We start from the raw sequence: 25778 nt of genomic DNA on the forward strand, positions 1-25778 counted from the left end.
AAAACACCCCTTGGAGGCGTCTCACGAGCTCTTCCTCCCGAGCTTCTAAGCCCGGCGCCCCGACGCCCCACTTGGCAGCCAGGAGCGTCCCTGCGTCTCTCCCACCGCCATCCCTCGGGTGCCGCAGCACAGACACCAGCGCGCCCATGAGCCCGGCGCGAGCCGAACCGTAAGAGAGATGGGAGGATTCCCTTCCGGCTCCGGAACCCGAGGCCACAGCACGGAGTTTCCTTCCGGACCCTCGGCTGAGGAAGTCCGGGCCTGCGCAGTCTGCGCGTTGTTTCCTTCTCGCCGCGGAGGCGGGGCCCGCTGGGAGGCCGGGGCGGTTAGACCGTGATGCGGGCCTGACTTGACTTTTGTGTAGGCGGGCGGCGGGCCACTAGGAAGTCATGGCCGGCCTGGAATTGCTCTACGCCTCGGCGGCGCCGGGCATCACCTGCAGCCAGGACGCGCTGATCTGCTTTGTGCACTGGGAGCTCGTCACCCACGGCTACCGAGGCCTGGGCACCGGCGACCAGGTACAGCCCCGACCCGCCCGGAAACCCGGTCCCCCCCTCCCCCATGTCCCCCACACCCACACGCTCCTCCCGGGCACCAGGTGCACCCACGCATTCACGTACCCCGACTCCTTGCCACGGAGCAGGTGCAGCCTCGTCTGACCTGGGGGCAAGTAGGGCCGGCCCCCCGACAAAGACACGCTCCTTACCTGGGACCGGGTACGACCCGCCGCCTTCCCCTCCCCCCCGCCCCCAACATACCCCGTAGACACTCTGCCCCTGGGACCCGGTACGGCCTCGCACAGTTACACTGATTCTCATCAGGAAGGCTGTGACACTTACAAACACACTCCTCCCGGCTCTCCGTGTCCGTTCACAGGCTGCCCCGCACCAGCCTCACCTGGGACCGGGCTTGGACGCCCCCGGGCCCGCACACACACACCGCTCCGCTCCGCTCCACTTATTGACACTCTCCACGTTCCCTTTGATCCGTGCGCGTCCTCCTCGCTCCCCTCCAGCACACCCAGCCCCATCTCTGAACTTCTTCACCGGCCCCGCCGGCCCCTACCTTCGGGACGCCCTCCCTCTTCCTCTCTACCTCCTGGCCCCCTTCGAGTCCCAGCTAAAGGTCCGTCTGTAAGAAGCTTTTCTCAGTCCTTTTTAATCTTGGTGCTTGCCTTAGGAGACCATCCCCAGCTTATTCTGTATACATCTTGTTTGTATATAGTTGTTTATGTGATGATGTCTCCCTCTATAGGCTGTGAGCTTCTTGAGAGCAGGCACTGTTTTTTGCCTTTCTTTTATTCTTGGGGCTTAGCACAGTAACTGACACATAGCATCTATTAAATACTAGGTGACTAGTTAGGAAACTGGCATGGCAGGCCTTCATCCCTCACTCCTCACAGTGAACAAGTGCCTGAAACAGTTACAAACCTTGCCCCCCACCACCTCCATGTACTGCCCCTTCCCACTTCAACGCTCTTTCTTACCTGGGACCAGGATCCAAACTTCTCCAAAAACACCATACACAGTGCCTCTCCACCACCTCTCCATGGGTTCTCCACACTGCCAAACCTGTTTTCTCCCTTCCACTATGCTTCCGCAATTCCAGATATTCATTGGCATATACTTAGGGGATGCAGTTTTCTTTTTTTATTTTGAGTTCCCTGTCACTTTGAGTCCACGCCAGAAGCTGGGTGACCATCAGTCAAGGGTGCTGGCAAGGGGATGAAGTGATAAAAATACTGCTAAAGTTTCTTCTTACTTTGAGCTTGTGATAGCATTCTAAAATCAAATAAAAAAAAGTTGGGGTTTTCTACCTAACATCTCTCTTGTGGCTGTTAAAGGCCAGAGAAAGAAGCTGCGTTTCCTCCTTAAGGAAGTAATATACTAGCTATTTCATGTTTCTATCCCTTTTCCCTCCTGTAATGTAAACTACAATAAGTTGGTTTGGTTTTTAAAAAATTTTTCCATTAGTGTAATCAAAGGATATAGACTGAAGTTATCCATGTGAAATGGTTTGACTCTATGGTTTATAGATTGAACTTCCTCAGGAAACTGAAACTCAAAAATGTTAAGTGACTAGTAGATGTTGGCAGAACTGAGATTTGGGTATAGTTCTAATTCCTAATCTGGTGCTCTCTGTGAAAAGAACATGTAAGCATATTTAGATTAGGTGATCTAAAGAGCTCACCCAACCCCAGGATTCTGTATTCATAGTTTTTTTCACTCCTGATGGTAATGACCTTTCTGATCTGAGGATTTGATTTGTAGGTGCTCTTCCTTAGCCATGGACTTCACAATTGAGGCCTAGGTTCTAGTTCCAGTGCTCTTTGACAGTATAACATGGGACAAGTCTCTTCTCTATGGACCTCAGTTTCCTTCAGTATAGAATGATGAATTTGAACTAAACTATCTCTGAGGTATCTTCCAATTGACTCAGCAATCTGTCATTATAAGACAGGATTCTGCTGGAGAGAAGATCCAGAAACAAACTAATTGCTGAACTGTGGTCTTGTTATTCTAAACTGCCTGTCCTGCAGACCTAGGGCAGAACTTTAACAAATAGAGGAAAGTTACAAAGAGGCAGATTTCGGCTCAATATAAAGAGTGATTTTCTAACCATTAGATTTGTCCAACAAGCACTGTTTTAGTATGTAACTCTGTCACTGGAAGTGTTCACACAAAAACTATATGACTACTACTTGAGGATGCTATAGCAAGTATTCATGTTTCATCTAGGGGTTTGAACTAGATGAGATCCTTGAAGCTCATGAGGTTCTATCATTCTAGAATTTAAAGTGATCATGAAGTCATCATCCATTTCCTTGTCTCTAGAATCTGAATTGGCGGTGACCCTAAAGACCATCTAGTGCAGTTTGCAGCTAAACATAAATCCCCATTCAGTCCCAGCTCCATTTTCTTATTTTTTGTAATTGACCACTTTAGAAAAAGATTTTACTCCAAACTTAAACACCAAAAAATAGCATTTCCATATGTACAGCGAACAAAAAAGAGAAATTGATATGAAATCATGAATCTCCATTTCATACTGCTTGCTTTTTTTAAAAAAAGTACATAATACATTTTATATGTTCTATCTTAGCTTCCTTCTGGACTCCTCCTGTTCTCTTCTGTGCATTTTAAAAAATGTTTCAATGGCTCTCTTTTTTTGGCAAGTCTGTTGCTAACCCTTTAGACTCCCAGCCCCTTCCCTCCCATCTGTATTAATAACCGAGACAAAGGGAAAATACATATTTTTTGACAAACAGGCAGAGTCAAGCAAAATAAATTTACACAGTGGCTGTGTTCAGGAACATGTCTCTTTCTGCATCTTGTGTACATTACCTCTTTGTTAGGAGTTGCGTAATGTTTCATTGAAGGTCCTCAGGAGACCTAGTCTGTCATTGCATTGATTAGAGTTGTCTTTGGAATTTGTTTTTCTTTATATTGATACAGTCTTTGTACTAATTTTTCACCTGGTTGGTTCTGCTCACTTCATTCTATATCAGTTCACATTAGCCAAGATTCTCTAAAATCCTGTCTTTCAGCATTTCTAATAATGCAGTACTACTGTTACAATCATGTACCACAGTTTGTTCAGCCATAGCTCAGTTTCCTAAGAGGCAATTTAAGGTATCCCTTAGATTCTAGTTCATTGATTTTCCTTTTCCGTTTTTTCCTTTTAATTTTCTTTTCAAGATTAGGAAGTTTATTTTGCTCATATTTCTTCCCTTGACCAAATTATCCTCCTGTTCCCACTTGTTTCTCCGTTGAGTTTGATGTAAACACCAAACTCTTTGTGTCTTTTCAACCCTTCATTAGCCATTTCATATGATGCTCACTTACCAAACCCCTTCACCCTATTTTTATATATCCTTCTCTCCAATTATGAGAAATAACAAGTTCTATTCCTTCTTCCTCTTTTCTATGCTAGTGCATTATTTTTTAACTTTCCATCTCCCCTTTTCAAACCTTCAGAAAAGAATCAGTCCACATTTATATTTCTTATTTAACTCCTTCAATACCCTTTGAAAATACTATGGTTCTGGCTGGAAAGCAGGGATTTGCTTAAGCACTCCCCCAAACCCCTCCAAACACCTGTAAAATATGGCTCTGAACAAATTCTAGAGCTGCAGAACCCATGAAATAGCAGAGGGAAACAGGTCTCCAGCCCAGGAGAGCCTGGATGGTCGCTGGGAAGGGTCTGTCTCATGGTGCTGAGAGCGGAGGGCAGCCCAGCATAGGCTGCACCTAGACAGACCAGACCCTGAGTCAGCCAGCCGTAATAGGCCTTGGGGCTGTGAAACTGAGCTGTGGCAGTTACCAGACTTCTCAACCCACAAACACCAAAGAGTAGGTTGGGGGAAACTTTGGGATTGAGTTTTGAGTGGTCTAGCTGCCAGCTGTAGGGGCGGAGGAAGTGGTGTAGCAGTGGCGGGAGCCGCAGCAGGAAGCACCTGAGGCTGCTTCCAGAGCACCAGAGTCAGCTGCTTCTCTAGTTCCTGGCTCACACAGTGGGAGGAATCCAGCAGCGGATCAGAGCAGGAGTACAAGGAGCACTTTGTGGGCCCAAAGGCAGATTCTCTTGCTGTGCCCTGCTTGGATCTGTATTGCGGTCCTGGTTGGCAGTTCTTGGGGGAGGGGGAGCACTGGCGTGGCAGAGCCTGGGGTGACAATGGAGTAGAAGTAGCTCTCAAAACAGCAGTACTTGGACCCTAAAGATTGGAACAAAGTACTCTCTACTCTACGAGCAGTCATACCCCGCTGAAAAACTCAAGTAAGTTGGCTGGGAACATGAGCAGGCAGTGAAAACGAACTCAGACTCATACTCAAACTCTAGATTCCTTTTTTGGTGACAAAGAAGACCAAAACATACAGCCAGAAGAAGTCAACAAAGTCAAAGAGCCTACATCAAAAGCCTTCAAGAAAAATATGAACTGGTCTCAGGCCATGGAAGAGCTCAAAAAGGATTTGGAAAAGCAAGTAAGAGAAGTAGAGGAAAAATTGGGAAGAGAAATGAGAGTGATACAAGAAAATCATGAAAAACAAGTCAATGACTTGCTAAAGGAGACCCAAAAAAATACTGAAGAAAATAACACCTTAAAAAATAGACTAACCCAAATGTCAAAGGACCTCCAAAAAGCCAATGAGGAGAAGAATGCCTTGAAAGGCAGAATTAGCCAAATGGAAAAGGAGGTCCAAAAGACCACTGAAGAAAATACTACCTTCAAAATTAGATTGGAACAAGTGGAAGCTAGTGACTTTATGAGAAATCAAGATACTATAAAACATAACCAAAGGAATGAAAAAATGGAAGACAATGTGAACTCTCTCATTGGAAAAACAACTGACCTGGGGAATAGATCCAGGAGACATAATTTAAAAATTATTGGACTACCTGAAAGTCATGATGAAACAAAGAGCCTAGACATCATCTTTCAAGAAATTATCAGGGAAAACTGCCCTGATATTCTAGAACCAGAGGGTAAAATAGAAATTGAAAGAATCCACTGATTGCCTCTTGAAAAAGATCCCAAAAAGAAAACTACTAGGAATATTGTCGCGAAATTCCAGAGCTCCCAGATCAAGGAGAAAATACTGCAAGCAGCCAGAAAGAAACTATTTGAATATTGTAGAAACACAGTCAGAATAACACAAGATCTAGCAGCTTCTACGTTAAGGGATTGAAGGGCTTGGAATATGATAGTCCAGAGGTCAAAGGAGCTAGGATTAAAACCAAGAATCACCTACCCAGCAAAACTGAGTCTAATGCTCTAAGGCAAAATATGGATTTTCAGTATAATAGAGGACTTTCAAGCTTTCTCAGTGAAAAGACCAGAGCTGAATAGAAAATTTGACTTTCAAATACAAGAATCAAGAGAATCATGAAAAGGTAAACAAGAAAATACTAAGGTTCCGAAAGGATACTTGTTTCTACTCCCCTAGTAGAATATTAGCACTATGTCGTCATATAGCTCCTTCAAACTACTTGAGTAAATTTCTCTTTTTCTTTGGAATCTTGTGTTTATATTTTAAAGTTCACCGGCTCCCATCTTTTCATCAGAAATTCTTGGATTATATTCAGTTTTTTCAGCTCATTTGTAAGTTCTCTTTTTAGCCTTTTAAAATGTTGTATTCCAAGATCACCTTTAGACTTTTGTAGAAACTGCCAGGTCTTAAGTGATCCTGATTGTGGTTCCTTGGTAATTGAACTTCTTTTTGGATTTTTGTAGTATTTTTCTTTATCTGGGAGTTCTAGAATTTGATTTCTGGGACTTTTCCCCTTTTTGTTTGTTTTTTAAGTAAGTGTTAAGTGGATTTTCTCAATCTTTACTTTGCCCTCTGGTTCTCATAAATCTGAGCAGTTTCCATTCATGGTTTCCTGAAAGCTACATATGTCTCTTGGCCTATATCTGGCAGTGCTGGCACTGACTTTGCTGTTGACCCCCTTTCCTATTTGCCCCCAGGCCTTTAGGTAATACATAGTTCTGGAGTGGAAGAATTAATTTACTGTAGTTTCCCATTGTATTTCTTGATTATTACTCGGTCTGGCATAAACTTCAGGGTTTTGCTGGAGTAGGTATGTGGAAGCTGGGCAATCTGTCTCCCATCAGGCCTCCCTTCATCCTCTTATACTGGGGCAAGCTTTTGCTCTTTATTACTGAGAAGATAATAGTATCAGAGAGGGGGACAGTCTTAAAAATTGTCATATGTTATCTGCCCTACCCACTGTGGGATTTTTTCCATCCAACTGGAATATAGAGATGCTGATTTAGCAAGTAGATATAGTCATTTTTATTCAGAAAGGAGATCCAGATTGGAGACAGGGATTAAAAGCCACAAGCATGTGTTCTAAAGAAAAATTAAAGGGACCCCGACTATATATACTTTGCCTTTGTCAGAGCCTCTGAGTCCCTGAAGTAATCTTCAGATACTTAAAACTGAACATATTAAAATCTAATAGGCTATGATTTCTTGCTACTGTTTTTTTTTCTCTTTCACTTTCACTAAGCTATTGAACTTCGCTTTCGTTTCCTTCAGTTTCATTTCTGCCATTCTTAGGCCTCTGCAGCTACTTGTCTTACAGCTAGATCATTCTGAAAATATTCAGGGATTCCTAGCTGTTTGGAGTTTGTAGCATCCCATCTGTTTGATTTTATCGTCCCTTTCTCTCTCTTAATTCCCCTCCTGAAAGTGCTGTGTGATCTGTATTTTTAGAAAATGTACTAATATATTTTCAGAATTTTTTTCATTTCAGAATTTCATAACGTCCCTTGAAACAATCCTAGCTCTTTGGGGTATTGCAAAACCAGGGCTGGGAACCCCAAACTATGCAAGTGTTGATATTCACCTAGTCAGCGAGTTGTAGCAGAAAGAAGATTGGAAGCCTAGGTTCATTTCTAGTTCTGACACTGGCTAACAATATGGCTTTAGGCAAGTCATTTCCCAGTGTCTTGATCTTTTAAAAGGTGTGAAACAAATTATTCCTAGTGTTCCTTCTAATGCTAACAAGCATTCTATACCTTTAAATAAATCTTTCAAATATCAACATGTGATCTCTAGTTATACCTCTTAAAACACAAAGAATAACTCTCATGCAGTACATAGAACTTCCATAATTGCTAATAAATCTGGCTATCTTTATTCAGAGAGAGAAACTTGACTGTAATGGAAGCTAAGAGCCATGGGCAGTTTGATCAAAGGAAAGGGCTACCAAAACTTGGTTTTTTCAGTTGCTGTTCTATGTAGTGTTGTGCAGTGGGATGAGTTTTTGCACGCAGCAAATTTCAATGGAATTCCCCTACTGGCTCCATTTTGGAATCTGGCCAGAATACCCAAGAATCCTGCCCCTAAGAAAGCTCTAGAAATTCTCATTTTCACTTATACCCTACCCGCTATATCTTCACAGCCAGGTCCAGGCGATAAGAAGTCTGAGCTGTTGCCACGTGGATGGAATGCCAATAAAGATCTGTATGTCCTTCGCTATGAGTCTACAGATAAGTCAAAGGAACTCCTTCTGAAGGCCATCATGGTGGATGATAGCATGATTATCAATGCTTTGGTGAGTCCTCTGCAGTTAAGCCCAACCCTACAGGGGCCTGCTAAATGGAGATAGGACAGCCAGCCAGATGCAGTGGATTGAGTATCCACTTAATTTGCTAAAGTTTCAAGGTCTATATTCAAGGGTGTGGGAGGGAGGCAGGCAGGACTTCCATGATAATGGAAGAAGTCTCTTTTTTCAGCCTATAAACAACAGCTCAAAAGGGATCTGACTAAAAACTTTATAATCACAAATAATATATGAATAGGGTGAGCCTAAGCATCCAGACCCCAGAACACACTCACACACTACCAAACATTGGTAATCCATTCTATTGGAACCTGAATTTAAGCAGAATAATGTTTTATGGTAGTTGTTAGGTCCATAGGAACAGTGCTCTGAATGGCATGATTATGGCAGGGTTTGGTTATAGTATGTCAGTGGGGTCACTGTCTGAGCTGTGACCACCGCTGAAACAGCAGTATGGCATAGTGCAAAGAGCACATTAGAGTTGGAGTCAAAAGACTTGGCTTCCCATCCTCGCTCTTCTCCTTAACTATGTGGCCTTAGACAAGTTGTTTCCCTCTTCGGATATCGATCCCCTCAACGATGTAAAATGAAGGGGCTGGACTAGACAATCACTAAAGTCCTTCAGGTACACATCTACAGTTGCTTGACACTTCAAAGACAAAGGTAGGACAGAGAAAGGGAAGTCCTACTTTTCTCTACAGCGGCGAGTGAACATAGAAAATTCATTTCACCTAAGAAGTAGGAAGTGGGTGAAATAGAACCGATGTCAGGCAGTAACCTGAAGTACTTCATTGGCGTCCATCTGAAGCTAATAGGCGAAGTACTTTACCTAGAGGAAAGGTCTGAAGAACCAGAAAAAATCTTAACCCGATTAGAGGACAAATAATAGGTCAAGGCCTGATGTCATTGTGCCGGAATTGTTCTCATCTAAATAATATATATTCTTTGGAAAAATCCCTGACAATTCAGAAATCTGGGAAGCCGTTAAACTAGTGAAAAACAGGTGAGGAACAAAATTGCCTTAGGGATACGCCTTTGAATTTAGATAACCACTTTTCTTTACAGCTGGCCTGAAGCCAGAATAGCCATGCTCAGAGCATAAGACAGAATCAGGAAAAATTATTAGAACTGGATCTTAGCCATTCCGATGCTTCAGAAACCCTCAAATTTTCTGTTAGGGATCTCTCAGCCAGTCTTGTGTCTAGATCAGGGATGTGGAACCTGCGTGTAGCCTTCTAGATTCTTTTGATTGAGTCCAAGTTTTACAGAACAAATCCTTTTATTAAGGGGATTTGTTCTGTGAAGTTTGGATTCAGTCAAAGGGCTATACTTGAGGACCTTGATGGCCACATGTCAGCCTCAAGGCTGCAGGTTCCCCACCCATGGATAGTTTGGGATAGTATGCCCTGGATTCCCTCTGGGTCTCTGGCAACCTCCTCCTGACCCCCTAACTTTTCTTTCCCTTTGCCATTCCCCAGGAGTGTAAGTCACAACAGGTGGTGGACTTGACCCTGAACGTGGAGGATTATGTGGATGGTGAACACCTGGGTGACTTCCACAGGTACTCCCAATAATTGCCCCTCCTCCAGGCCACTCAAATAGGGTAAGAAGAGATCAGACAATTAGTGGAAAGATAACTGTGGGATAATGGGATAGAGCTGGGTGAGATTGAAACAGTCCAAAGAATTGTTTGAAACTAGCCTAGAGATATGTACCTCCCAGATGCTGTTAAAGCTCTCTATTATCCATGTATGATATATTAGCAACAAATCTCAGGCTAACTTTCCTCAGAGACTTCTGGGTTGTCCTCCCTAAGCCAGGTAAATTTATTAGCCCTCAAATTGTATAAATTATTCAGTTTTCCTAAAGCTCCAACTTGAGCCTGTCACTCCCCCATTACCTTTAGGATAAAGTCCAGGCTCCTTAGTTTTTTCATCCTTGAGATCCTCTACAGTTTGGCCCCAGCCTACCTCTCCTGCCTCACTATGAACCATTCTTCAAACACTCCTTTGACTTTCCTGTTTTTGTATCTTTATCCACATTGTTCCCTGTTCTTAAGATCTCTTTCTTTCCTATCTCTGTCACGTTTCTGTCCATTTTTTATGGCCCAGATTATGTTCAAAGCGTATCTCCTCCATTTCTCTAACTTTTCAGCCTATTTATGATACTTTCCTCCTTTGTATCCCTTTAGCACTGTATTTGTACCTCACTAACTCATATGAGTTATTCCTGTGTCTGCCAAATTTCCTGAGCTAGACTGTATCCTTCCTGAAATTCAGGGACTGTGTTGTATTTTTTGTTTTTTTGTTTTTTGCAGGGGGGAAGGCAGGACAATTGGGGTTAAGTGACTTGTCCAAGGTCACACAGCTAGTAAGTGTGTCAGGTGTCTGAGGCCGGATTTGAAGTCAGGTACTCCTGACTCCAGGGCCAGTGCTCTACTCACTGTGCCACCTACCTGGCCCGACTGTGTCCTATTAATCTTTGTCCCCAGTCAGAAAATGAAATAAATTTTTGTTGAATTAAATTGAGTTTAGTCATTTATTGACTATGTACTATGCCCATAAAATTATTTGTGATGGAAGTATAATAATAGAAAAGAAATCCTTCACAGAGAAGTTTTCTAAAATACTATGTATTCCTGGGCAAGCCAACTTTCTATGTTCTTTGCCTCTGAAATCATAGAAGAATAGCCTAAAATGAAATGGTTTAAGCTAATTCTTGAAATCTAAAGAACTGCAAGATACAGGAACTAGTCAGAATGGGACAATGAGAGAAATGAATTGGTATGTTGCCTGTTTCTTTTGAATTATCTGGACAAATTTCCTTATATTTGGGAGTTGGCGATGAGGGGGGCCCACATTTTGGATAGATCCACCCTAGCCCTCTTGACTTTCATAGCTAACACCCAGGGAAGAAACAGAGGAGAGCAAGTATGAAGGAACATCCACAGTCTGGAAAACAGGACAGGCTAGTACATTTTAATCTAGCTTTGCTTCTATTTTCTCATCTCTACTATGCTTTAGGGACTTGTGCCAATCAGATCACAAATATTTATAGATGGCAAGGAACAAGTGAGTGCAAAGATGCTTTGCTCCTCTGCCCCTCTGATTTCATTGTCATGTTAGATGAAGCAGTAGGTTTCTTTTGCCCTTGCCAAATTAGTGTAAAACTAGGGAGATAAACCCCTGCTGCATGAGGAAGGGAATAATAGCCTTGCTTGTGCTTTGCGCTTGCTCAGTTCACATCTGAGTTATTGTATCTAGTTTGGAGTGCTGAATTTTGGGAAGAACATTGATAGCAGGACAACCAGGATGGTTTCTAGTCCTGTTAGCATCTCATAATAGGAATTAGTTGAAGGAACTGGGGTTGTTAGGTTTAGAAAACATTTGAGAGATAACATGATTTTCTTTGGATGACTAAAGGACTGTCATTGGGAAAGAGGGAAGGCTTGTTCTGCATGACCTCAGAAGAAAATCTAGAACCAATGGGGGAAAGTTACTGGGAAGCAGTTTAGCTCAATAAAGGGAAAATTTTTTTAAAATCAAAATTACCTCCCAAGAAATCTCTGAGCTTAAAAATATCTCAGAGATCACATAGCCTCAATCCATACCTAAACAGAAATTTTCTTTGTAATTACTGAAGGGAAACCAGCTACAGACATCACTGGAGAAGTATTTAGGCACAGGTAATAGGAACACTTGCTGGAAGTGTTATAGATGAATATTAGCAATTCAGTTCAGCATGTGCAGGGCTTTATACTAGGTACAAGGCATACAGGGATTAAAAATGAAACAGTCCCTGGCCTCAGTGAGCTTACATTAAATTAGAAGTGTTACATGTATACAAGTAAAGACAAAGTTACACAATCAAAAGTGGCCTGAGAACTGTGGTTTGAAGGAAGCTAGGTATTCGAGGGCCAGCCATGTGGTATGGTGGATAGAGCACTGGGCCTGGGGTCAGGAAGAACTGAATTCAAATCCAGCCTTAAACACTTACTAGCTGTAGGACCCTGGGCAAGTCACTTAACCCTGTTTGCCTCAATTTCCTCATCTGTAAAATGAGCTGGAGAAGGAAATGGCAAACCTCTCCAGTATCTTTGCCAAGAAAACTCCATATGGAGTCATGACTGAAATGACTGAACAACCAAGGTATTCTATAGGCAGAAGAGATGAAAAGTACATTCCAGATTTGGGGAGCCATTTGCGCAAAGGCCTAGAGATGGGGGGTGAGATGTCATGTGTGGAGGATAGATAGAAAACCAGTTTGATTGGAACAGACTGTGTAAAGGGGGGTAATATGAAATAAGACTAGCAAGCCATATTTTCGAGGGCACCAAGTACCAGACTGAGGATTTTATATTTTGTTTTGGAGGCAGTATAGAACCGCTGAACGTTTTTGATTTGGGAGATGGTGAAGGTAGACCTGTGCTTTAAGGAATATAATTTTGTTAGCTCTGTGGGTGATTGAAAGGGGAAGAAATTAAAGGCAAGAGGGAGTTATGCTAGATCAGAACTGTCCAGCCTTAGGTTTTTAATGAAACAATAGACAGTCTATTTTGATTTGCCATTTTAGTGAGAGCTCTGAGGTAGCTGGGCTTCGTTTACTAAAGCATTTATGTAAATTTCTGTGCTTGTGGGTGGGCCGCATAAATCACACTGCACGCTGCAGGCTGCATTCCAGACAGCCCTATACTAGATGATCTCTTAAGGTCCTTTACGGTTCTGGAATTATATAATGATATGGTGAAAGGCAACAAGAAATCTTCCTTCACCGTTGCTTTGAATCAGGTGGAGCTTCTGAATAAGGCTTCATTTCTACAATCCAGGTTTTCCCAAGGATATACTAGACTTTGGGGAGAGTCCCTTCCAGTCTAATTCATACAAAGAAAGCAATATAGGGACCCAAATGCCTGATGATAAGTAAGAAATTGTTCCACACTAGAGTACATACACCCTAACATGTTGGAGCTGGAAGCAATCATGTCCTTCAAGATCATGTCTTACTCCTCCATTTATAGGGAAAGGAACACAGTCTTGGAGTGAAGTGGGCTTGCCTGATGTCACACAGCACATTATTCACAGAAGAGCCAGGATTAGAAACTAGGCCCCCTGCCTCCCATCCCAGAACTTTTTCTGCCATGTGGTGCTTGGGAAGCTAATTCTTTCAAAGCCCGTGTAGTGGCGTCCACATCTTATGTCGGGAGCCATTCCAGCACTCCACAGTTGGTTAGTAACAAATGCCTGTTCTTCTTCTTCTTGTACAGGCGAAGAGAGTTAGTAGAGCTCTAATGCAGTTAGGACATATAATAAGTCAGAATGAGAACTGGGCCTAGAACCTTCTGAAGCCCTACCTCCTGGCCTGGTTTGAGCCATGCACATTGACACGTTCCCCTTGGTTATTATTTGCTTCCCTTCCATACCTTTTCCCAGGTCATACAGCTTCATGACATAGGATGAACACACAATGGGGAGCTGGTGGATGAGTCCTGGGGAGCCAGCTAGCTGAAAGCTACATGCTCTCCCTGTGTCACTCAGATCCCTGTGCCTCTCCCCCCTTAGCTCTTTCTAATGGGGCGGTAAAGGAGGAGGGGCAAATCAGATGCCGAAGAAGCGTCGCCCGAAAATTCGGAGACGCCAGGCTACTACCTCCTCCGCTAAGGGCCGCCAGGCGGCCAAGCCACATCCGGGCGCCAAGGCTGCTCACCTGCCCAGTAGCTGCCAGGCGGCCCACAAGTCAACTCTCTTTAAAGTTGCTAGCCAGCTAAATGTACCTGTATTTGACTACCCTTCTCGATCCCACAGGGTCTACAAGAACAGCAAAGAGCTCCAGACACGGATTGCCTCAGGTCTCGTTTCGCCCATCCACAAATCTTTGAGCAAAAGCGATTCGGCCGATTCCTCTCGGGAGTTTCCACCTGCCACCTCCAGAGAATACGACCCTCTCCGTGTTCCTCCTCACCACCCACACACCAGCCGGCAACCTCCTTGGTAAGTACAGAGTTGGTAGCATGTAGCGTGGAGGAGGTAGCAATCTATATCTGAATTCCTAATCTACCATTACTCGGACATTCATTTATGGTCCTCTTTCTGGTTGGAGTAGAGAATTGAATGGCACTTTTCTGTTTCTTTCTGTGCCTTCTGTTTATCAGGGACCTCTGCTAGGCCTCTGGGGACACAAAAGTGATTTAGGAGCTTATAGCATTGAGAGGGGCGTGGAGTGGACTACAAAAGGCATACAAAGAAGTATTACAAAGTAGCAACATGTGGCTGGAAGAAAGGAGACGTCTAGACTATATTCTAAAAAAATTTGAGGAGAGATATAGCTTTTGGCTAGAGGGAAATCAAGATAAGTGTTTGGCTTTCTCCCCTTATTCACAAGTACTCTATTCTCAAATTGTCATCCACGTGACCTATCCGTTTACATTATCTGTGAACATTTCCCCAATAAAATATGACCTGCACATTGGAGTGAGGAAGTGGCCTCTGAGCTGGGCCTTAAAGGACCAAAAGGATTTCTTTAGGTGGAATTGGGCCGGAAGTGCTTTTCAAGGGTGGAGGCAGCCTAGTCAGGACCTATCAGAAAAAGTAGTTAGTTTGTGCTGGAACATGGGGGATGTGAAGGGGAATAAAGTGGAACGAGGTTGAAAGACTGAGTTGGAACCAGAAGATGAAGAGCTATAAATGGCAGGAGGAGGAGTTAGATTTTCTCCTCTAGGCAGGTTTTTGAGAAGGAAAGGGAACATATATGAACATTAGGAATATTATGTTGGCAGCTATGTGTTGATAGATTGAAGACTGGAGAAACTAGAGTCTAATTGCCCAGAATTCTTAACCCCACTGGTTTCTGCAGATGATTTTGAGTTATTAGAAGCTGCCTTAGGGTCCTGTTTGTTCAGTAGAAGCTCAAGCAATGTAAAAATCCTACTTGTAGTATTCTAGTGCTGTTTTCTCAAGACCAAGTATTTTGTGAGCACCCACTATATGCAAGAGCTTTATGGCACAACACAACACATTGGAGTAGAAAGAATAGTAGATGAAGATTCAAAGCCTGAGATTGAATCTTGGCCCTGAAGTTGAAGTCCAGAACCTTGGATTTTAGTCACAGCTGTGCCATTCCAGGACCTTGAGCAAATCTCTTCCGCTCTCTGGTACTTAATTTCATCCTCTGTAAAATGAGAGGATTGGACTAGAAGATTTCTAAGGTCTCAGGTTCTGTAGCTCCAATGGGAATGAGGGTTCCTGACACTTTTGGCTTGCTGAAATAATCCTTAAGGTATTTCCCATAGTGAGTGGTTTCTTTCCCAATAGTTTTTTTTTTTCTCAGTCTTTCTATTGCATGACAAGTTTTGGTGGCGCTTATACTTTTTTCAAGATCATAAGCCATTTGAAATAAGAGATTATAAAGCCAGAACATTTATACAGATGAGTCAGTGATTCAACAAATACCGAAAAGCTCTGTCACATGTATAGCATTATATTTTTGGTACTATGCTGAGAGTAACAGAAAAACTAGGATCATTTCCCTGCTCTCAACTAGCTTACAACCTGATTGCAGAGTGTCAGGATGTAAACATGTCAAGATAAATGACATTTACAAGATGTCATAAGAAAGTATAGGAAATTACTAAATTGGGGTTAGGAGAGATTGATGTCTGTGGTTGCAAGCCATCTAGGCAGGCATCCAGATGAGGTGAGACTGAGCTGGGCATTGAAGAATGGGTAGAGTTTTGGTAGAGGGGAGAAGGCAGTCACACCAGGTGAAACACAGTGGCTTCAAAAAGCCCAAGCCATGTTGAACAGTCAGCAAATCCTTGAAGTCACCCAACCACTTCAGCCTGTGGTCCATCTTTTGGGGCACATGTCCTTTTTTCTCCACTTAGACTGTGACGTTCTTGAGGGAGAGAGGCAGAGTCTTAACCATTTTTGTATGCCCATCACTTAGCACCTGGTCCTCCTCTCTCTTTAAAGGCTTGTATTCAGGCACTATTTCCTCTTTGGAGGGAAGCCTTCCCAAGTCCCATCAACTGAAAGCTTTTGCCTCAAGTTCTCAGAGCATATTGCCTGTATCACAAGTCAGTCTTGTCTCATACCTATTTGTGTACATATCTTATTTTGAACTTCCTAAAACATCATAAGCTCCTTGAGGGGCAAGCTTTGTATGTCAGTTGCTGAGCACATGACCTTGCCACTTAGTTGTAAACACAATTTATTTTGAGACTCATCAGTTAGGTTTTTTTTTTTGTTAATTGTGCTGATGAGTAGGCTAGTTTGATCAGAGTGAAAATGCATGTAAGGAAGGACAGGAAGATAAGACTAAAAAAGATGGATTCATAATATTTTGAGTTGGAAGGGACCTTGGCTATCATGTTTACTCCACACCCATCTTATATATGTGAAAACTGAGTGCCAGAAAAGTTGTGATTTGCCCAAAGTCACACAGGTAGTAGAAGTAGCAGAATCATGATTTGAATCCAGGTCCTCTGACTCCAGATCCAGGGCAAATCTCACACTGATTCAGTAGAGCCCACATTGTTGTAGAGGACCATTCAAAGTTGAGGAGCTGGGATATATTAATAAGCTTAGGCAATGGAGAGAGGAGAGGGGTCATTGAAGATTTTTGAGTGGGAATAAAAAGAGGAAGTAATAGGAAAGCAGTGCTCTTAAAAAAAATTGGGCTGGTGGCAACCTTCCAGAATGGATTAGAGGAAGAGTGCAGAGATCTTCTCTGCCCTCCCACCTCCCAGCCCCCACAGACATCATTCCATACAGTGAACGGGCAACCAAGCAGGCAGGTGCAGTGCAAGCATTGCAGAGTGTCACCCACTCCCATTTTAGAACATGGAAGCATTTTAATCTTCAGTACTTTTATTAGGGCCTGGCTGGTGAGATAAGACAGAAAAAAAGGATGAAATTGGTTCCACTAATTCAGTGAAACAGAAATGGGAACAGAGGCAAGAGGGTTTATGTACTAGGCAGATATTCCTACTCAAGGAGGGAGAGGGAACCATTTGAGTATGAGAGAGTATAAGCCCAGAAGAAATACATTTCTGCTTCTTATCAATAAAAGTCTCCTTTGGGCTCGATGAATGATAGGATGGTCTCTCCCAAGCAATAGTAGGTAGAAGCTCCAAGCCTTGGGATGATGTGTAACTAAGCTTCTCTCTGTTCTGCATGCTTCTCCATATAGTTGAATTCTCTCCTTTCACCCCACCCCCACTTTCCCTCCAACACGCCCTCCTTTGTCAGCACAGATGTCAGTAATGACATTAATTCCATTATTATAACCTAGTTGCCAAGTTGCTTAGCAACCAGACTCACACACTTTCACCTTTTTATTTCCCCTCAAATGCCCATCCTGGGGGTGGGGCTGGAAGGAAGAAAGGAAAAAGGGAATAGCAGCTGCTGGGCCTCCTGTCTGGCTTCATTGGGGTGTTAATTACAGCATCCCCAAAAGCAAGAGTTAGGGAGAGATCCCACATCAGTAAATGACAGTCCCTTTCCCCTTTCTTTCCCCCTTTCCCACCATAGGTCATTTGGGACCAGAAGAGCCATGGGCAAGCCAGCTAACAAATTATCTTAATGGCATCTATTTAACCAATAGGCCAGAAACTCCTTGGGCTCTAGGGGCGGCAGCTGACTTGAGTTCTGTGGGAGAAGTAGCTAGTTCCCACTCTGCATTGGACTGTTGAGCCCCAAAAGCTATGAAAGCTATGGATAGAAATGTAAAATTCTAAGCTAGGAATTAATGAATCTTCCACCCCCCAAATCAACTCATCCCCCATCCTCAAAACATAAGACTTAGAAGTGAAATGAGATGTCTTACCTAGACCTGCTGGCAGCCACCTGCCTCACGATATAACTGTATGAGGGAATATAGATGAAGAAAACATTTGGTTGGGATGGGTTATTTGGGGTCCTTTTTCGCAAGGCTGCTCTGTAAAATGAGGGGTTGTAAATATATAAGGTCTGTCTCTTCCAGCTTTAACATTCTACATTCTCAAGCCCCTTTCAGCCCTGATATTCTTTGGCTTCTGAATATATGTTACAATGTGAGGCAGTGTGGCGTAAAGGTAAGAGGGCATTGGTTTGAGTCTCAGAGGCTCCAACACTGACTGTCATATCTGTGTGACCTTGGGCAAACCTGTCACTTAATCTTGCTCTGCCTCAGTTTTCTCACTTGTCAGATGGAGACGATGGTAACTCACATGTCTCTATGCCTTTAAGGTTTACAGAGTACTTTCCTCACAACTCCGGACATTATTACCCCCATTAGACAGATGAAGAAGACTAAGGCTCAAAAAAAGTTAACTTGCCACAGCTAGTAGTACGTGTCAAACCCAGGATTCGAACCCATAGCTTATTGACCACAAGTCCGATGGTCACTCTTCTGTGCCATAACATGAGACTTTTTCTCCTTTGTAAATCTTAATGAGGCATAAGAATTCAAGTTAATTAGAGAAAGCTCTTCCTTAATTTTCCTCAACAGCCCTTTTGTCTCAGCTCACAGTCATAAAGTTTATCGAGGGAATTTTTATTAAGGGGATTTGTTCTGTGAAGTTTGGATTCAGTCAAAGGGCCACACTTGAGGACCTATAGAGGGCTTCAAGGCTCAGGTTCCCCATCCCTGGTTTATTCTCAAGTCTAAACTGAATCCATTCTTTCATAGGCAATACTCATTTCTCCTCATTCAGTTCATCATCAGTGAAGGTGGAGAACTACCAGTTACCAACCACTGTTGTTTCCTAATCTTAATGGCTGAGACAGCTACTTCTTAGCTTTCTTCTCTCCAGACCAAATGGTATCTTTGTCCTTTGCATTGATGGCAGATTCTTTTTCATTCCAACATAAGGCTGACCTTTCAGGAGGGTGAGATTCTGTTTCTCTTAGGGCTCCTGCTGGCAACTTTAAAGTGGTAGCCTCAAGAAAAATTGAGCCAAACCCTTATTTGCAAACAAACTTGTCTCATTGCAATAAAAATCTCCATACAACTCAAGAATTTCTAGCCCTTAGCTAGTAGTCTTCATAGCCAGATTCTACTGCAATGAAGAAACTTGGGTAGCCCCTTCAAGTTTTTGGTAATGAGATTCGCCTTGTATTCAATTAATGAATAATCCAAAGAAAATTTTATACCTTGGGAGACTTATTATCTGCCCTATGTCCCTATTCCCTACCTCTCCATTTTTAACAGTGTTTTACTCAGGGGTCTAAATTACTCAGAGCCTATCTGGACTTTGTGCCCAGTTGTGAGTGCCACATTTTAGGACATTGACAAGGTAGAACACATCCAAAAAAGGGTGACTAGAATGGGAAGGGGACTCAGCACCATACAATGATTACTTAAAGGAAATGGGAATGTTTAGCCTTGAGAAGAGGTAAGAGGCCAGGCTTGATTGAAATCTTCAAATATCTGAGGAGTTGTTCTGTTGCCTTCACTAGAATAAGTAAAGTTATAAGGAGGCCAATTTCAGTTCATTATGAGGAAGAATTTCCTAGCCATTCAAAATACCTGACATTGGAACAGACTGGGGAGAATCAGATGCTCCCCAGTATTGAAGGTATCCAGACATAGGCTAGATGATCACTTGTCCACGGGTGTTGTAAGATCAAAGTGGGGTAGAAATCATGTTTCAGGAATTGGTTGGAATAGGCAGCATCTATGGTCCTTTTCAACTCCCCAGATTCTGTGATCCTATAATAATATTCTTATCCCCTTGCTTAAAAGCCTATAGCTTTCCCTCCTAAAAGAATAGGAGAGGTAATTTCCTTCTAAGCTGAGAGTACATTGGACACATCCAGACCAAATATATAAGCCCTTAATCCTGCTTACAGATTCAGAAATCCATTTAGCTTTCCTTCCCCCTGGGACTTAGGACTTAATTTATAATGTTTTCATCAGACTGACCTTGAGCTAGAATACTCAGAATCACCAAGTAGCCATAGGTTCAACAGTAAAAATGGCAGAACCAGGTGTGTAGCCTTTATGCCTATATTCTACATGTTCATATTTGTCTTGTATATGTTTACCTTTCCTGCATACTCCAGCATCCTCTAAAATACCCTTTAAAATAAAAAATAAAATCCCTTATCTAAACTGGTTTCTTTAATTGTATGCCAGGCAGTACATACATCAAGGCTTTGTTGTATGATATGTGTTGTCCTGCAGGGTCTTAGGGCTTTTAGCACAGGACCTCTTGCAAATGAAGAGCCATAAAAGTTTAGCAGTTTTATCTAGGGTAGAAGCCAGCCATTAATCTATAAAAGTTCCCCAGGAAACAAGTCATTCCTTGGCTGGTTTTTGCTTAGAATCAGAATCTTAGAAGGGATTATTAAAGGTGATCCAATCCAATCTCCCCCCAGTCCCTTTTACAGCATTTCTGACAGGAAATATTAAAAGGTCCTTAGAACACCAAGAAAGCAAATGCTTTCAACCCTTAGGTAATGCAGGTAAAGGAAGAGATTGAAAAGGATTGCTTTTCTTTTAAATTGGTGTTGGCATGAAGATGCTGTTCCCCACTAGAAACTTGACCTGAATATATCCTAAGGATATAGAACAGTGTTTCTTGGCCTTTTTCAGCCCCTGATCACCTTAGAACCTTAAATCTGCTAGCGCATATTGGGGATATCCCTATTTCCTACCTCCTTCTTCCCTTTCTAATCGTTTACAATTGTATGTATATCTACTCACTCACAGCAACATGGTATAGTAGAGGAATTGCGGGCAGAAGACTGGGTTTAAGGCCTGTTTCTGCTACTTATTGCAGTGTGATCTTTGTGCAAGTAACTTCATCTTTTTGGGCCTCAGTTTTCTTACCTGTAAAACTGGGATAATATCACCTAAATGGTTATGAAGATGCTGAATTAAACTATAATGTATAAGATAAATGTAGAATAGTTTGTATACCTACATGGCTGCTCACATTTCTGTATTTACAGTTTTCACAGGATTTTTCATGATATCCATGTGAAATAGGTGATACAAAGATTTTTATCCCTATATTTTAGAGAAGAAAACAGATTCTGAGGAGTTGAGCCTTGCCCATAGTCAAACAGTAAATAACTGGAAAAGCCAGAAATCTACCCTAAATATTCTGATTCTTAGTCATGTATAGAAAATGGAATAAATTTAAGACAAATATTTCTCCAGAATCTGACATACGAAATATGAATGAGACTATTATTAGTCTTATTTTTTAATGCATAGCTGTACATTTTTTTAAAAGAAATCTCATTTAAAGCATAGAGTCTGTTATAGTCAGATATGGCACATAGTCAAATATTTGTGTACCTATAGTGTGCAAGGCTTGCCTTAATTTATGTATACGCATGCCTATACCTCTCCATCCATTGATATTTGCCATCATCTTAGTTCCATGCCTTCTGTCCAGTGGTCAAAAATTGCAAATGAAGCAGGCAGGGATGTCCGGTGAGAGCTTTTGAGGACTGGCATGTTTGTAGGCAGTAGGTGACAGATCAAAGGTAAGTGAGAGAGTAGGGATGATAGAGGGAGCAGTCTGCTGGAGAAGAAGGGATGGAATGGGATCACTTTTGCATATCAGGAGGGATTTGCTTCAGCTCGGAGAAGGGACTGCCTCCCCACGTGAGTTGGGTGACGTTGGTGATTGTGGCAAAAAAGCATCCAGGAGATGTAAGTTGAGGAGGGGAGAAGAGGAAGCTTTCAGCAATTGACCTGCGTGAACTAGGAGGCACGGTTCTCACTGAGAGGGTCATGGGGGGAGGAGGATCTGTGATGTGTCTAAGGAGGGATGAAAAGGTTTGGAAAAGCTGCTATGGTGAGTGGGATAGTGGGTCAGGAAGTTATAAAAGGATTACCTTGTTACCTTTCTGGAAGTGGCAGTGGGAAGAAAGGAGTATTCCAACTCCGCTCCTCAATGAGAGAGTGGGAAATGGGGGGGAGGGGCAAATGAGTGAAAGTGCAGCAAATTCTAGAAAAGGAAGGCCAGGGAAACTGTCGTCAGGAGGATGCCTGGTTTCACTGAGAGCCAGAAGATAAAATGAGTGATAATAGAAAATTTTAAGATGAAAGTGAGTTTGTTGCCTACAGTAATCAGTAGGTAATCAGCCCCCCCCAGGATTCTCCTTTAGACCACATCCAGTATATGTATGTGTCCAGAATAGTGACCTGGATCATTAAAATCCCCTTCCTTGGAACATACCTGCATCCACTCTAAGCCATAGAATCCTTCCTGGCTCATTAGCAGGAGCTGACTGGAACAGCACCAGTTTGTGGGTTATTCAGGGCTTTGATTTGTAGCTTTTTTTAAGTAATCTTACATTAGGCAAAACTAAAGGCTTACCTAGGATCAAAAGAGAATAGGCCTGTGCCTCAAGAAACTGGTTAAATGGCATTGTCACCTCTGGGCTATAAGTAGGTTGGAAGGACCTTTTGGTCCTTTGAATGCTGTCTTTTCTCTAAGGCCAAATGCTAGCCGTTGTCTCTTTTCCTACTGCCTATTCTCCCTGCCTCCTCAGCCACCATGCTTGGCCCTGTCCCCTCCCACAGGTGCCAGGCTGACGTTGCATATCCCCTTGGCTCTGGCATAATTGTGTTTCATTTGTTTCAGGCGTGATCCCCTGGGTCCCTTTGCTGTTGGGGGAGAGGACCTGGACCCCTTTGGGTGAGTGCGGCTGGGGAGGTGGCAGCTCCAGGTTGCTTTCAAGGCTTTCCCTGCCTACAGCTCATCTTCTAATTTTAGAGCTATTCAGTCATGGTTCAGAGTGGAAGAGGTGGGAGGAAATGAGCAAATCAGAAAAAATTATAGCTCGTCCTACTCTTGACACCCACCTTTGGGAATGAGAGCTTTTGTTTGACAGTGAGATGGAAAATGGTGTCAAGACCTAACATTCAGCAACTCTGGAAGGGAAGTTTGAGGGCGGGGGGAATGTAAGCAACTATATCACTGATTCCTAGCTCCACTTTTCCCACATGCAAAATGGGGGTCTGGAAAATGATCTTACCTGACAGGATACTGAGTTTGAAAAGAACAGTGAGTGTGTGATTAGTTACCAGCCCCAGGGAAGTTCAAGTGGATGTCCTTCTTAGAAAGCCTCATGAGCCATTTACAAATCATTGTTGTCAGACTCCACATTGCAGAAATTGGTCGTTAGGTCCTATAAATGAATATTTTGTGATTTCCCCTGAGTTTTATTGGACAACCTTGTTCACTTGTTTCTCCCTTATGATTCCTTTCTTTACCCAATCGTTTGGATTAGATAGTAACCTCTTTTGCAAGTTAATGCCAACTTTGGGATCTCTTTCTAGGGAAAAAAAGGTGGGGGTTTCAAAGCTTACAGTGCAGATCCTAATGCAAGCATGAAAAAGAAATAAATTGCCATTTTGAGTTATATTGATGCTATGGTTGAGTAATGCTGTGTTCTCCAGAAGGCATAAAATATGACAATGTAGCAACATACGAGGGCAATCTAATGAACCAACAGTAGAGAGAAAGTTTCTCTTACTCATTGAAAAATTGACTGTGGCCCTTTGCTGATGGCACTGGTGAATTCTCACTCCTCGCCTTAGTCCCATTGAACACCCTTGTCCTAGACTACAGGGGTGATTCTCTTTGTTTATATTACTGTTGACTCATGTAGCCTTACAGAATTGGATTTACCCTTCAGGACTGAGGACACAAGTTCAGAGCCAGATTCGTATTTCAATCGATAGAGTGTGCTCTTCTACACTCTCCACTTCCTGTTAGCATGTAGTTGTCCAGCCACATTTGCATCTCATCTTTGGCTATCAGAGCCTAACTTCCTATCTGTCCAACAAGATAGGAACAGAATGGCAATATCTTTCCCTGTACCCTTTACCTTTGCCCAGAGATACCCACTGCTCACCCTAATTTCATTCTTGCTTCAGGGGTCAGAGAGGTGGCATGATTTTGGACCCCCTGAGATCTGGCTTCCCAAGAGCTCTCATTGACCCATCTTCTGGACTTCCCAACCGGCTTCCTCCAGGTGCTGTTCCTCCAGGAGCTCGATTCGATCCTTTTGGCCCCATTGGAACTAGTCCATCTGGGTAAGTATTTAATGAGTGGCTCACCTTACATGGCAGGAGAATTGGCCCCCTGGATTTGATCAAGGGGTAGTATGTAATCAAAGGCATCCTGTTCTGTTGCTCTCATTTCTATTCAGCCCTGCACAGCCCACCCCCAGTGTCAGAAGCTTGCCTCCAGACTTTGTGGAGCTCTCCCCCATCCTTTTCCCATGAGGGGCGCAAGCCAGGTGCACCTATGGTTAAATGAGAAGGCTCCTCCCCGACCTGTTACGGAAAAAGTACTGATTCTAGAATCAGAAGACCTGGGTTCAAATCCTGACTGTTCTATTTCTTACCTGTGTGACCTTGTGTAAGTCATTATAACTCTCTGGGCCTCAGGTTTCCTTAACTGTGAAATCAAAAAGTTAGAATAGAAGGCCTTTAAAAAGGTCACTTCCAGCTCTAATCCTATAATCTTGTGATCCTTTGATCTTATAACTTCTGGTCCTTCAGGGAACTACAAATCCCTCCTCCTCCCCAAATTCACCACTGCTATTTTCATTACAGACCCAGTCCAGATCATCTCCCACCCCCAGGCTATGATGACATGTTCATGTGAAGGCCATAAAAATGTAACATCCCAGCCTGAGCATCCTTATAAAGCTGAACCAAGATCATCAGTTTTCATCCAGTCCTGGAGCTTAGGAATCCTCTAATGGGTTGGAAGTTCAGCTGGAATTGCCTGCCCATCCCCGCAATAACCAAGGCACCATCCATTCTCCATCTCTGCCTTGAAAAAACTCACTGCTTGTAAATCAAGAAGAGAAGTCAACGTGTTTATCTCTTTCATCACCAACTTCTGGTTCCCATAGGAAATTTTTGGCAGTGTATGACCTCATTCCTGCTTCAATCCTGGTTGCAGTGTTCTAAGGACAGAAAGCATTTGATGTATTATTAAGAACTCAAATGTCAATACAAAAATTGTGTTGTTGGGTCAATCTTCCACTTATCTTTTTTTTTTTAAATGCATATAGTGTTCCCTCCAAAACAAAAGGCTTTGATGTTTCAGAATTCTAAGACTAGTCTTCCCTTTCTTTTCCCCAGTGTGTGCCTTTGTATAATTTTCACCTGCTTTTCTTTCATAAATTACTATCGTTGCTTCCATTACTGGAATCCCCATTTCATTTGCTGTTTAGTAGAGGCAATATGGATGATTTGGGAAGAGAGAAGAGGAATGGGAACACAAATTTTACCAATTTTTACTTGTTGGAGCCTGGGATTGCTGTCCATGGTGGGGCTCAGGGAGAGCTGAGTTGGAGATCAAAGTGCGAAAAAAATGAAGACCAGAGCTTTTATAGTACTGCACTATTGGGCCATACATCTCTTAAGTCTCTAGACTTGTTCAGTGTTCGTTAGTTCTGGAAGGCACTTTTGACCCTTGATAAAGTAGAAGTCATCTAATCAAATGCTTTTAATTTACTTTTTAACATTTTGTCGGCGTCTTGTTTTTTACATCAATGATTTCTGGATATCTCTCTCTGCTCCCGTCGCTCTCCCCACTTATCCTTCCCTTGTAAACAAGAACAGTTAAGCAAACCCAACCAGTACATCAGTGCGTTTGAGAACATAGCGACGATCCGTACCCGCAGTGTCTATTCTCTTAAGGAGGTTCCCTTTTTAATCTCTTCTCTGGACCAGAGCGGGTTTCACAG

At 42.8% G+C, this 25778-nt stretch overlaps 1 protein-coding gene across 1 annotated transcript; it reads left to right on the forward strand.

The window, feature by feature from the left end:
- The first annotated feature begins 252 nt into the window (after positions 1 to 252).
- Positions 253 to 25553, forward strand: PSMF1 (proteasome inhibitor subunit 1). Its single transcript, XM_036748931.1, has 7 exons — positions 253 to 518; positions 7909 to 8061; positions 9549 to 9631; positions 13872 to 14057; positions 22652 to 22705; positions 23950 to 24108; positions 24634 to 25553. The coding sequence occupies exons 1-7, from the start codon at positions 390 to 392 to the stop codon at positions 24683 to 24685; spliced, it is 816 nt and encodes a 271-aa protein (XP_036604826.1). The 5' UTR covers positions 253 to 389; the 3' UTR covers positions 24686 to 25553.
- The last annotated feature ends 225 nt before the right edge of the window (positions 25554 to 25778 follow it).

Source organism: Trichosurus vulpecula, chromosome 3 (assembly GCF_011100635.1).
Source record: "Trichosurus vulpecula isolate mTriVul1 chromosome 3, mTriVul1.pri, whole genome shotgun sequence".
NCBI lineage: Eukaryota > Metazoa > Chordata > Mammalia > Diprotodontia > Phalangeridae > Trichosurus > Trichosurus vulpecula.